Genomic DNA, 14,357 nt, shown 5'->3' on the forward strand with positions numbered 1-14,357 from the left:
AAAGTACTGGTATTACAGGCATGAACCATTGTGCCCAGCCAAAGTGATCTTTTAAAAACATAAATTAAACTACTTGTTTTGACCACACAAGCTGATCTTGGTGCACAAGACCCTCGTCTCTAACCTCTCATCTCTCGCAGCCTCATCCCCTATTTCTGCCCTTCATCTTACTTCAGCCACTGGCCTCCTTCCTAGTTCTCAAACATGGAAAGCATTTCTGCCTTCTGTTAACTCTGCCTGGACCTCTCTTCTCCCACTATACACATGGCTTGCCCCCTTTCCACTCATATGTCACCTTCTAACCACAGCTCTCCTTCATGCCCTAAATAAAATTGCACATTGCCTCTCCCCTCATTCGGTTGTTTTTCTCCATAGTGGGTGCTCAGGTGAAAGGGTCCTTCTAGTTCATCTAAGCGAGTCCCACTCCCAGTGGCTGGGAGCTCTCCGCAGGCTCACCTCAGCTCACTCATCACAGCTACACGAATGCTCAACGGCCCTACAGCAGATAAGCAAGGCCACCTCAGCTACACCTGGACACACATAAGCAACACAGGTCTTCCTCCCAAATGCTTGCATTGCTATTAGCAACAACAAAGGTAAGGTCTAAGCACCTATGGTGGAGCTTCCCAAACTCCAATGTGCATGTAAGTCACTCACTGCACCTGTTAAAACGCAGACTCTGGTTTGTTAGGTCAAGCAGAGAGAGTCTGCTTATGAGATCCCAAATGATACCAAACTGCTGTCCCTGAGACCTCACTGTGACAGCAAGGACCTATGGACATATCATGTCTCTAACATACATTCTAGCACCCAAATTGATCCAATTTAATACAATATTAAACAGGGCTTTATAAGGTATTTTATTTTTCCTCCTTGTTGTCTGAATAAGACTAAATGTTTTGAGTGTGGATCCATTCAAAGGTAGTTTACTAAGTGGCTGACTTATTTGCAGGAAATGGAGGTGATGGGGATGGGGACCTATCAAGGTAGAGAGAATATGTCACCAGCACGTTCTACAGCCAGAATAATGTGAGACCTTTGCCTTCACATCTCCAAAAGTCCTCTTTTAAAAAGAAATTATACAATATTACATAACAATAAGAATTACAGGTACTGCTATGGAACAGTATCTATGACACATTGTTAAGTAAAAAAATACATATGTAATGTGATCTCAGTCAAGCAAACAAAAAATGACACATTTAAATGCTTGTATATGCATATTAAAATCTGGGAAGAAGACACAAGAAATACTTTTGCTCTTAGGAAGTTAGGCAAGAAGGGCTTTGTTTTTCATCTGTGCTGCTTAAAGATATTTTTATAATGTTTATGTGTAACTTTTATAATTTTCAAAACTAGTTAAAAAAAAAAAACAAAAAAGCCAAAAACGAAATGCTTTCCGGCAGGGCACGGTGGCTCACGCCTGTAATCCCAGCACTTTGGGAGGCCGAGGCGGGTGGATCACCTGAGGTCGGGAGTTCAAGATCAGCCTGACCAACATGGAGAAACCCCAAGTCTGCTAAAAATACAAAATTAGCCTGACGTGGTGGCGCACGCCTGTAATCCCAGCTACTAGGGAGGCTGTGCAGGAGAATGTCTTGAACCTGGGAGGCAGAGGTTGTGGTGAGCCGAGATCGCGCCACTGCACTCCAGCCTGGGCAACAAGAGTGAAATTCCGTCTCAACGCCTCTGCCCGGCCACCCACCGTCTGGGAAGTGAGGAGCGCCTCTGCCCGGCCGCCCCGTCTGGGAAGTGAGGAGCACCTCTGCCCGGCCACCCACCGTCTGAGAAGTGAGGAGCGCCTCTGCCCGGCCACCCACCGTCTGGGAAGTGAGGAGCGCCTCTGCCCGGCCACCCCGTCTGGGAAGTGAGGAGCGCCTCTACCCGACCACCCACCGTCTGGGAAGTGAGGAGCGCCTCTGCCCGGCCACCCATCGTCTGGGAAGTGAGGAGCGCCTCTGCCCGGCCGCCCCGTCTGGGAAGTGAGGAGCGCCTCTACCGGACCACCCACCGTCTAGGAAGTGAGGAGCGCCTCTGCCCGGCCACCCATCGTCTGGGAAGTGAGGAGCGCCTCTGCCCGGCCGCCCCGTCTGGGAAGTGAGGAGCGCCTCTGCCCGGCCACCCACCGTCTGGGAAGTGAGGAGCGCCTCTGCCCGGCCGCCCCGTCTGGGAAGTGAGGAGCGCCTCTGCCCGGCCACCCACCGTCTGGGAAGTGAGGAGCGCCTCTGCCTGGCCACCCACCGTCTGGGAAGTGAGGAGCGCCTCTGCCCGGCCGCCCCGTCTGGGAGGAAGTGAGGAGCGCCTCTGCCCGGCCGCCCCGTCCGGGAAGAAGTGAGGAGCGCCTCTGCCCGGGCGCCCCGTCCGGGAAGAAGTGAGGAGCACCCCTGCCGGCCGCCCCATCTGGGAAGTGAGGAGAGCCTCTGCCCAGCCACCCATCGTCTGGGAAGTGAGGAGCGCCTCTGCCCGGCCGCCCCGTCTGGGAAGTGAGGAGCGCCTCTGCCCGGCCGCCCCGTCTGGGAAGAAGTGAGGAGCGCCTCTGCCCGGCCGCCCCATCTGGGAAATGAGGAGAGCCTCTGCCCGGCCACCCATCGTCTGGGAAGTGAGGAATGCCTCTGCCCGGCCACCCATCGTCTGGGAAGTGAGGAGCACCTCTGCCCGGCCACGTATCATCTGGGAAGTGAGGAGCGCCTCTGCCCAGCCGCCCCGTCTGGGAAGTGAGGAGCGCCTCGGCGCGGCCGCCCCGTCTGGGAAGTGAGGAGCGCCTCTGCCTGGCCACCCATCGTCTGGGAAGTGAGGGGCGCCTCTGCCCGGCCACCTATCGTCTGGGAAGAAGTGAGGAGCGTCTCTGCCTGGCCGCCCCGTCTGGGAAGTGAGGAGCACCTCTGCCCGGCCGCCCCGTGTCTGGGAAGAAGTGAGGAGCGCCTCTGCCCGGCCGCTCCGTCTGGGAGGTCTACCACGGAGGCCAGAAGCAATGTGGGGGCTGGACGTGGTGGCTCATGCCTGTGGTCTCGGCACTCTGGGGGGCGAGGCGGGTTGATCACTTCGGGCTAGGAGTTCGAGACCAGTCTGGCCAACTTGGCGAAACATGAAAAATACAACAGACAAACCAACCAACCAACTCAGTGACAACAAAACAGGTCTACCCTGGAGTCATACTCTAATATTTTCTATTTTCCTCCCTTTCTGATCCTTTATCCCACTTTCTTTTTCTTCCTCTTCCTTCTCCCTCTTCTTTGTCAAATAGAGGATTGAGTTATTATCACTGATCCATATAAAGTCCCTCTCTCATTTATTTTAACTCCCACCCCCCATTTCTATTCCCCAACTTCCCATGTGTAACCTTCCTAATATGTTTGATACGCATCTTTTTGTTTGTATGTATTTTTAGAAAATGTTTATTGTTTTTGTGTGCAAAAAAAATTAATAAAAAAAAATGGGAAAAAAAAAAATTCCGTCTCAAAAAAAAAAAACAAAAAGAAATGGTTTCTAAACGTGGTCCTATCGTATTTTAACCTAGGAGTGGGAAAACTATAACCTGCATATTTTTGGCCAGTTTACAAGCTAAGAAATGTTTTTACATTTTTAAATGGTTGGCCAAAAAAATCAAACACTATTTCATGACAGGTGAAAATTATATGAAATTCAAATTTCCTTGTCATTAATAAAATTCTATTGGAATACAGACACTCATGCATATTGCTTATGGCTACTTTCATGCTACAATGACAGAGCTGAGTAGCTGTGACAGAGACATTGTGCCCACACAGCCTGAAATACTTACAATCTGACCATTTACACAAAGTTTGCCCATGTTCATAGATAGAAGACAATATTGTTAAGATGCTAATACTCCCCAAGTTGATCTGCAGATTCAACACAATCCCTCTCAGAATCCTACTTGGCTTCTTTGTCAAAACTGACAAGCTGATCCTACAATTCATACAGAAATGCAAGGGACCCAGCATGGCCAAATCAATCTTGAAAAAGAACAAAGTTGGAGAACTCACATTTCATGAATTTAAATTGTGACACAAACTTCAGTAATCAAGACTGCATGGTACTGGCACAGGATCGACATAAAGACCGATAGGTAGAACTGAGAGTCTAGAAATAAATCTATACAATTAAGGACGATTAATTCTCAACAAGGGTACTAAGACAATTCCGTGGGGAAAGAATAGTCTCTTCAACAAATATTGCTGGGACAACTGAATAACCACACACAAAAGAATAAAGCTGGACTTCTACCTGAACCATATATAAAAATTAACTCAAAATGGATCAGACTTAAACGTAACACTCTAAAATTCTTAGAAGAAAACACAGGAGTAAACCTTTTTGACTTTGGATTAGACAACGATTTCTTAGATATGACACCTGAAGCACAGCAACCAAAGACAAAATAGATAAACTCGACTTCATCAAAATTAAAAACTATTACACTCCAAAAGACACTGTCAAGAAAGTAAAAAGACAATCCAAAGGAAGGGAGAAAGTTTTTACAAATCATCTATCTGATAAGAATCCGGTATCCAGAATATATAAAGAACTGTTACAATTCAACAATAAAAATACAAAGGGAAAAGAATGAGAACAAGGGTTTGCAAGCTAAGTGTAAGAAAGAGCCTGGGTTCTGACCGGGTGCAGTGGCTCACACCTGTAATCCCAGCACTTTGGCAGGCTGAGGCGAGTGGATCACCTGAGGTCAGGAGTTCGAGACCAGCCTGGCCAACATGGCGAAACCCCGTCTCTACTAAAAACACAAAAATTAGCTGGGCATGGTGGTGTGCACCTGTAATCCCAGATACTTGGGAGGCTGAGGCAGAAGAATCACTTGAACCCAGGAGGCGGAGGTTTTAGTGAGCTGAGATCACATCATTGCACTCCAGCCCGGGTGACAAGAGCAAAACTCCATTTCAAAAAAAAAAAAAAAGACCCTGGGTTCCTTAACTTATTGTTGAATTTCCCCAAACACACTTATTTTTGTCTTCTGATAAGCTCTTGCTTGTTACCAGTTTAAGCTATTGCAGCAGGATTTTCTGTTACTTGCAGCTGAATACAAAGCTGATAATGCCAGCTACTGCTAAATTGTTATACTTAGCAGAGTTCAACAAGTGCAGTTCGTCCTGCATTCAAAATCCAGTCAGTCATTCCTCACACTGCCCACAGACGAGAGCCGGTAACCCTGACAGAACCCACCATGCTTATCTGAGCACTGCAGTGGCTTCCTAACTGGTTTCTGCTTTTGCCCGTGTTCCCTTTCACTCTATTGTCAGCCAGAGTTCACTTAAGAAAAAAAAAAATTACCCAGACATGGCAGTGCATGTCTATAATCCCAGCTAATCGGGAGGCTGAGGCATGAGAATCGCTGAACCCGAGAGGCAGAGGTTGCAGTGATCCAAGATCACACCAGTGCACTCCAGCCTGGCTGACAGAACAAGACTGTCTCAAAAAACAAAACAAAACAAAACAAAACAAAACAAAATAAAATAAAATAAAATAAAATAAAATAAAATAAAAATGTCAACACTTAAGTGCTACAGCTCTTTTGGAATTTGTCTAGCAGGCTTTCTGGGTTTTGCTGGAAAGCCCTTAAAATTTTTTTTTTAAATAAAAATAAGTTAACATTTGATTAACCCTGACGTTTCCCTATCCCCTTCCCTGCTTTGAAGTTCCTCCACTTATTAACATGCTGTATATTTTACTTAAATATCTTGCTTACTGTCTATGTCCTTCATTAGAATGAAAACTTCATGAGGGCAGAGCTTTGTCTGCTCACTGCTGAGCCCTGCACCTAGAACAACGCCAGGCACAGAGTACATGTTTAGTAAATATTTACTGATAAATGAATAAAGTCAGGGAAACACCAGATAGGAATCTGAAGGAGAATAAGAACGTGCCAGAAGCAAGTATCAACTGCCTCCTAATTACTGTGAGGACCCTCCCAAGCATGCTAGATTTGCTGAGCCTGCAGCCAGCCCCGTAAGGAACTCCTGCATCCTGTATGCTGAGCAGAGCACATACACTCATACTTAAACTGAGGCCCATGCATGGCGTGACCCCACAGTTCCACACAAAAGAGCAAGAGCCATAAAAACAGAACAGATACTTTCTAAATTGCTTTAGTCAATCTTACTTTGAGAAGAGGATTTTTTGGCTGAAGCACGTGAACAGAACTGCCAAAATCCAAACTTTGTGAGCAGTGTTTGTTACTCAAAATTAGTGAATACCTCCTTTCTCAACAGCAAAATACATAGAAATATGACAAATATGCATTTTATTTAAAATAACTATAAATAAACCTAATGCAGTTGATTTGAGAGCATACTAAGAATCTTTAAAAGTTATTATTCTAGCCAGGCATGGTGGCTCACACCTGTAATCCCAGCACTTTGGGAGGCCAAGGTGGACAGATCACGAGATCAGACCAACGTGGTGAAACCCCATCTCTACTAAAAATACAAAAATTAGCTGGACATGGTGGTGGGCGCCTGTAATCCCAGCTACTCAGAAGGCTGAGGCAGGAGAATCGTTTGAACCTGGGAGGCGGAGACTGCAGTGAGCCGAGATTGCACCACTGCATTCCAGCCTGGGCGACGATGCAAGACTACGTCTCAAAAAAAAAAAAAAAAAATTATTATTCTAAACTACTTTTGTTTTTACAGCATTTTAAATCTATCTTACAATATGCACAGATTATATCTGGCAGGATACATGAGGAACTGTAATAGTGCTTGTTCTTGGGGACAAAGTTAGATACTCAGAGGAAAGGGGTGGAAGGAGGATATTTTAATTATTGCCCTTTAGTAATTACGGAATTTGTGTCATGTCAATGTATTACTTATGCAAAAATAATAGATTAAAAAAAATTTTTTTTGAGATGGAGTCTCGCTCTGTCACCCAGGCTGGAGTGCAGTGGCGTGATCTCAGCTCACTGCAGCCTCTGTCTCCTGGGTTCAAGCGATTTTCCTGCCTCAGCCTCCCAGGTAGCTGGGATTACAGGCATGCGCCACCATGACCAGCTAATTTTTGTATTTTTGGTAGAGACAGGGTTTCATCATGTTAGCCAGGCTGGTCTCAAACTCCTGACCTCAGGTGATTCGTCCGCCTAGGCCTCCCAAAGTGCTTGGATTAAAGGTGTGAGCCACCTTGCCAGGCTTGATTAAATTTTTTAAATAAGGTAATCATATATTACCTTAAAATAAAGTAATGAAACAAAATCTATCTCCTTTGTCAAGGCAGCAAAGGAAATTTCTTGATACCCATATTTTGAAGATGAGCAAATGCAGGTTCTGTCAAATCAGCATAAGAAAGGGAAGGCATATCTTTACAACGATTAAGTGTCTGAAGCAGCCCAGCAGAAAGGTCTTCCTTCCCATCAAGAGCCCTGTTTAGTGTTTACACAAGATACATGCAATGTGTGAACTTCTATGACACCTACCTCCTAGAAAGGCACTACAGTAAATTTCTGGAAGGATGAGAAATTACTTACTGAAAAGATAAGCCAAATTGTATAAAAATTTCTCCAAATATCCAAAAGGTTCTTCCATCCTTTAGAAGAATTTATTCCTAAATTTTATTCCGACAAATAAGCTAACACTGCTCTCCAAATCATTTTCTAATTCAACTTTGAAGACGAGACAAGGATCATAACGGAAACGAAGAACAAGAAATATTACTAAAAATTAATCAGTCTTAATAGAGATATTCTTATCAAATGCCATCTGGTACACATCCAGATCGGAAATAGAACACTAAGAGGAAGAGAAAGGCCTGAACTGCAGCAGAGTACTTCCCAACTCCTGCCGAACACTCGACACACAGACTTCCAGGGAAAGTCCTGGGGTTCCGCTAGATGTTTTAATGGTCTCTCTTTTTCTGTTTCAAAAATTCTCCCCAAGAACAAGCAACAGAGACCGCTAGCTTCCAAAAAGTAACAAGCTGTCAGCAATGAAGCAAACGGAGACCCTTTCACTGGCACATCTGCGATGCCCACGGAGTCTGCAGACCCCCCATATTCTGGCCAGCCTGACTTCAATACTGGTAAAATGTACACCTCATTCATCTCTCAGCAATTAACCTCCCCGTCAGCAACGTGTTGGTTTTATTCCCAACACAAAGAGACAGTAAACTTCAATCAACTCTTCCTAATATTTAAGATAATTTTATTAATCACCACGTAAGTTCACCACTTACTTGGCAACCACAACTCATTCAAATGCCTGCAGACCAACTTGTGCTTAGATGAGCAGGTCTCTTAGGTGGTACTTAAAATCGTGTTACTACCACCGTGATCATGAACTAAATGAAATGTCCTGAGAATGTAGGAAGAGCCTCAAATCTCAGGCTGTTTTAAGTGCCACTTGGAAAAGAAATCTCCCATTGGACGCGACCTCACTCCCCGCCCTCCTCCACCCAACCACTCCCGCCGAGGCGTCCTAAAAGCATTATGTCATCCACTGCCCCCACATCTCTCCAGCTCCAAACCCCGCCTCCTCTCGAGGTGTCCCGCGCCCCCAGCCCTCTTCCCTCTCAGACTAGAAGAGGGAAGTGGCCCTGAGCAAATCTCGGCTCTTCCAAGTTCTCTTCACAACACAGTTAAAAGCTCCCCCGCCCCAGTTTCCCGCAAATAAAAAGAAACAAGTTCTCGCCCCAACTCTTCGCATCCTGGGAAGGGCGAGAGGGCTGAGGCCGTGACTCCCCTCGGTGAATTCAGGACAGGCCCCAACGAGGCTCTGCCTCCCCTCGCGGGAGGACAAGGGAAGACCCAAGTGCGGGACCGGGGCTGAAGTGGGGGAAGGTCTCGCCGCAGGAGGGGGCGGGTGTCCCTCACGGGCTCTGGGTTGCTGGGTCACTCTGTCTTTGCGGGGCCGAGGGTTCGTGTCGCCGGCCCGCAGGCTGCAGGGTTGCCGCCATCCCTGCCGTAGCCTGGGACCCGCCGGGACAGGGTGCTGCAGCGGGCCCAAACTCACGGTCGGTGCAGCGGCTCCTCAGCCACAGCCGGGCCGGGTGGCGGCGGGGGCGGCGGCGGGGGCGGCTGCGGCTGAGGCAGCAGTGGCTGTGCCTGCGGCGGCGGCTGAGGAAGCTGAGGCGGCGGCGGCGGCGGCGGCGGTGGCGGCTGTTGCTGCTGCTGCTGCTGCTGCTGCTGGAAGGACTTGAGGGACTCGAAGGCCTTCATCAGCTTTTCCAGGGTCGCCATGGCGGTCTCCCGCCCGGCACGGCAGTCCCCGGAGGCCTCGGGCCGACTCGCGGCGCCGCTCAGCACCGGGGCAATGAATGGGGCTCTGGGCCGCGGGTAAAAGCGGAACCCGAGCGGCCGTCCATCTTGGACCCGTCCCGGCAGCCCCCACGGCGCCTTGCGTCCCAGACGCTGCGCCGGGGGAGGCGGGGCCACGCCGGCCAGCATGATTGACAGCCCTAGCCTGCGGACTCTGCCAATGGCTGGCCAGGGAGCCTGCCTACCCCCGCCCCCGCAGGTTCTGCCTCACAGAGCCACCAAGGCCGCTGACAGCTCAGCGCCCCACCCGGGTGAAGGCGCGGGGCTCAACGGAGAGGGGACGGGGCGTGGCGAGCGTGTAATGGGGTGGGGCGAAGCTGTGAAGTGTCGGGGCGAAGCGGGACGAGGAAGGGACTGTGCGGGACTACATGGCAAGGAAGGGGGCGTGGCGAAGCGGGGGGCGTGGCGAGGTGGGGGGCGGGGCGGAGCGATGCTCGGGCGGGGACATTAGGCTGGGCGGCTGAGGGGCGGAGCGGGATGGGGAGGGGACTGGCTGGTGAGGGGCGGGGAGGCTGGGGGCCGGGCAGGAAGGTGAGAGGTGGGGCGCGGAGGGGTGGGGCCAGGGAGGGGTGGGGCGAGGGGGAGGGTCCGTGGAGGGCGGGGCCATGGAAGGGGCGGGGCCCCGGAGGGGGCGCCGGGCGCGGGCGCCGGACCATGTGGAAAGGATCCCCTGCCGACGCCTAGATATGGGGGAGAGCCGGCCGTGGACTCTGAGACGAGGTGGCCTCGGGGTTTGCCCTCCCGCCACACTGGCCCGTGGCCAGAACCAGGCTCACCTGGACAGCCCTGCGGGGAGCCTGCTGGGGGGCTCCTGCACGGGGAGAGGGTGGGCGAGCCCCTGCCCAGAGCGCAGAGAATGCGCGTGGTCGGCGCGACCTGAGGACCCCAAGTGTGACCCCCCACCCCTAGCGAGCTGGAGAGGCCCCTGCAGGGCGGTGTCCACAGACCTGGCGCCCCCCATCGGTCCCAGCGCAGCGCCCCGGAAGGGAGGAGAGGGTCTGGGGCAGGCCCAGGTGGTCGGCGCCTGCTGCCCACAGAGGCACTGTGATTAGTGCAGCGAGAAGCAGCTATGGCCACAAGATGCCGTCCACAGGAATGAGTCCCGACCTGGGGGCGTTTCTGTATGGGAGCGCACCTCTGCTCTGACCTTGTGGCAGTACCCCCAAGGGGCGTCATTCAGCAGCAGCTCAGCAGAGGTCTGTGGGGCACCCCCTCACGCCTGGGACACAGGCTGGGGCGGGTAGGGTCCTGGTCTCCAGAGCCTCCTGCCTTTTGGGTGGTAGAGGGGCAAACGGAGAGGGCAGCTGTCCAGCCTGCCCAGCAGGGAGTAGGGTTGGCCTCAGAGACAACGGCCCAGCCCGGGGGTGGTACAGGCAGAGAGGGGCCCACTAAAGCCTACTTAAGCCAGGCAACACCTGCAACCCAGAGTCCTCTGCTCTGTGGCCACAAACAGCACCTCCACCTTGTCTCTGAGCGTGTCCTAAAGGGAAACCCAGCATTGTCCCCAAGGGGGTAGCAGTGGCCTCCCTTTTCTTGAAAAGGACAGCAGAGAAACAGCCGTTAGTTCCCAGTTCTTGGGAGGCTGATGTGGGAGGATCACCTGAACCCAGGAATTTGAGGCTGCAAGTGAGCTATGATTGCACCACTGCACTCCAGCTTGGGTGATAGAGCGACACTGTCTCTAAAAAAATTAAGTTCCAGCCAGGTGCGGTGGCTCACGCCTGTAATCCCAGCACTTTGGGAGGCTGAGGCAGGCAGATCACCAGAGGTCAGGAGTTCGAGACCAGCCTGGCCAACATGGCGAAACCCTGTCTCTACTAAAAATACAAAAATTAGCCGGGTGTAGTGGTGCATGCCTGTAGTCCCAGCTACTCCGGAGGCTGAGGCAGGAGAATTGCTTGAACCCGGGAGGTGGAGGTTGCAGTCAGCCAAGATCATGCCATTGCACTCCAGCCTGGGCGACAAGAGTGAGACTCTGTCTCAAAAATAAATAAATAAACAAATAAATAAAGTTCCCAGTTCTCTGCTGTTAATAAGGGCCTTTGTCCACTGTGCCAGGCCTCAAGGTTGTTAGTTACCTCAGTGGGCAGACTCATAAGATGGCCCCAGCACCCCTCGCCTCCTGGTATTGATGCCCTTATATGACCCCTCCCCATGAGCGAGGGCTGTACCTGGTGCCCTGCTTCTAACCAATGTAATAGGGCAAAGGTGACAGAATGTCACCCCATGACTAGGTCACAAAGGGGTATGAATTCAGTCTCCTTGGCACTCTCTGTTGCCTTCTTGGCATGGACGCTCTGATGAAGTCAGCTGCCATGTTGGAGAGGCCCACATGGCGAGACATAAAGGTGGCCTCTGGCCAACAGGCAGTGAGAACTGAGGCTCTCAGTCCAGCAGGCCATGAGGAACTGGATCCTGCCAACACCACGTGAGAATGGAAGGGGACCCTTCCCCGGTTGAGCTCTCAGGTGGGAGGCAGCTGGTATTTGACTGAACCCTGGCTTGAAGCGGAGCTGGTTAAGCTGGGTCCAAATTCCTGACCCACAGAACTGTGTGACTATACATATGGCTCTACACGTAACTACATGTAACTATATGACTAGACATGTGTGCTGCTAAGCCACAGTGCTGGGGTGATTTGTCCCAGCAGCAGATGAGTGTATTTGTTTGCTTGGGCTGCCATAACAAAGTACCACAGACCGGGCAGCTTAAACAACAGAAATGTATCTTCTCATGGTCCTAGAGGCTAGAAGTCCGAGATGAAGGTGTTGGCAAGGTTGGTTTCTCCTGAGCCCTGTCCTTGACTTGCAGACAGCCACCTTTCCCGGTGTCCTGACGTGGCCGTCCCTCTGTGCATGTCCGTGTCCTAATCTCTTCTTGTAAGACATCAGTTGGATTATGGCCCACCCTAATGATCTCATTTTAGCCTCCTTACCTCCTTAAAGAAACTGTCTCCAAATACAGCCCGATTCTGAGGTTCTGGGGGTTAGGACTTCAACCTGAATGAGGGACACAGTTCATGCCATAACAGTAAGTAATAGAGTTGCACCCTAACAGCCGCTCTGAGCTTCTTTAAAGACCTTTTTATCTAAGCAGTTTGCCTCTTAGCTAGTGTACAACAGTCCCTGTCCTTCCTTCAGCTAGCTATGGCCATATAACTAAGTAAGTGCTAGCCAAGGAGATGCAAGCAGAAGTAATGAGTAGTACTTCTAGAAAGGAAGTACATAAAATGAAGGGATACACACACCTTTTTCCTGCTCCCTGGAATGGGATGTGTTGGCTGGGACTTGAGCAGCCATTTTGGATCATGAGCATAAAAGCCACATCCTGGGGTGATGGGAGCTGGAAGGAGGGGGCCCAGATGACTGGCCTAGAATTCCAGCCTGGCCTAGAATTCTTTCATCTGTAAGAGAGAAATACACTTCTGTCTGAGCTGCTGTGACTCCAGGTCATTCTCTTATATGCTCCTAAACCAAATTGTTCCAACCCATCCAGGGAGGCGATGGATCATCGGGACTTTACATGGCCACAACAAATCACAACTGCTTCCGCCATGGCTGAAAAAACATCATCTGCCTATAATTGACTATCATCCTGGCAGGAAATCTAATGTGAAAGACTTACAGAAAGGGACTGTCAAGACACAGGTTTTTAAAGTTCACAGAAAAGTTTGGCATCATCTAAAAAGAGTAAAGATCAATACTGGGCAGCCTGGCATGGTGTCTCCGAAGCCTAAAAATGGGCACAGTCCCTGAACAGCAAGAACATTTCCTGTAATTGATCCTATGCAAACAGTCAGGCGTGTGTGATCAGTGATTTATTATAGCAACACTTAGGACAAAAGACAGAAAAAAGGGATAGATGCTGGGCAGAAGGAGCTGAGTTAAATGAATCCCAACATAGCCACGGGCAGTCATTAGAATCCTGTTCCAGATGAGCACTTGTGACACAGGGAAAGGCTTACAACATGTTAGCCGATTACACACCATGTAGAGCCTGATAACCTTCCCCATTCTAAAGAAAAAACAGCATACACATACACAGAAAAGAGATGAAGGCCGGGCGCAGTGGCTCACACCTGTAATCCCAGCACTTTGGGAGGCCAAGGTGGGCTGATCACCTGAGGTCAGGAGTTCAAGTCCGCCTGATCAACAAGGTGAAACCCTGTCACAACTAAAAATACAAAAATTAGCCGGGTGTGGTGGCAGGTGCCTGTAATCCCAGCTACTCAGGAGGCTGAGGCAGGAAACTCGCTTGAACCCAGGAGGTGGAGGTTGCAGTGAGCTGAGATCGAGCCACTGCACTCCAGCCTGGGCGACAGAGCAAGACTCCATCTCAAAAAAAAAAAAAGAGAGAGAAATAAGGTTCCTAGTCACCAAGTCATAGCAGTGACTCTCTCTGGGCAGGGGAACTGAGGGCGGTTTATATCTCAATCTTTGTGCTTTTCCATATTTTTCATTTTCAGCAATGAACATGAACTATTCAGGGGAAGATTGTTAAATGAAAGAATCTCACTGGGCGGGGAGCCAAGCATGACACCTGGCGACCTGCCTGTGCCTGTCCTGCCGAGAAGAGAGAGGAGGCATTGAAAGCAGCCAGAGGGGGTGCACACCAGCCTGGGCAGGGGGCAGTAATCGGGGGCAGCCCCAACCCAAGACCAGGTGGGATGCACGCGGGGTGGGGCTGGAAAAGAAGGAAACCCTGACGCAGACCCCGGGGGGGAAATGAGGAGCAGCCGAGCAACTGGAGAGCAGAGGACGCTCTTTGGTGGCCCCCAGCCCCACCCCTGAGAGGGCTGAGAGAGGAGCGGGTGTGAGGGCAAAACAGGCAGGAACCTTCCAGAGAAGGAAGCCAGGAGCTGGTAAAGAGCACGGGCCCAGCTGCAGACAGAAACCTTTCCGGTCTCATATGATGGCTGAGGCGCAGGACGGCGGAGGGGGCGCGTCCTCCTTCATCTGTCCTGTTTCCTTTGGTTCCAGGTGCACCGCTGGTAAGGAGCTTCTTATGTGGGGTCTTTGACAACCCTTGTTTTTAAACTAGAGCATTTCCTTCATTAATATTAACTGTAAGCATTGATATA

General features: G+C 50.5%; 1 protein-coding gene and 1 non-coding gene across 2 annotated transcripts in view; one reads left to right on the forward strand and one right to left on the reverse strand.

Annotated features, from left to right (window-relative positions):
- HTT (huntingtin) overlaps positions 1 to 9,356 on the reverse strand; it is a 169,522-nt gene extending 160,166 nt beyond the window's left edge. Inside the window, exon 1 of the mRNA XM_030801394.1 lies at positions 8,973 to 9,356. Coding sequence (XP_030657254.1) covers positions 8,973 to 9,199 — 227 coding nt within the window. The 5' untranslated portion in view covers positions 9,200 to 9,356. The remainder of the gene's footprint in view (positions 1 to 8,972) is intronic.
- On the forward strand, positions 5,533 to 5,594 carry LOC115832009. Its single transcript, XR_004027484.1, has one exon. It is a non-coding gene; the product is annotated as a U7 small nuclear RNA (small nuclear RNA).
- Positions 9,357 to 14,357: the final 5,001 nt, after the last annotated feature.

This window comes from Nomascus leucogenys, chromosome 20 (genome assembly GCF_006542625.1).
Source record: "Nomascus leucogenys isolate Asia chromosome 20, Asia_NLE_v1, whole genome shotgun sequence".
Classification (NCBI taxonomy): Eukaryota; Metazoa; Chordata; class Mammalia; order Primates; family Hylobatidae; genus Nomascus; species Nomascus leucogenys.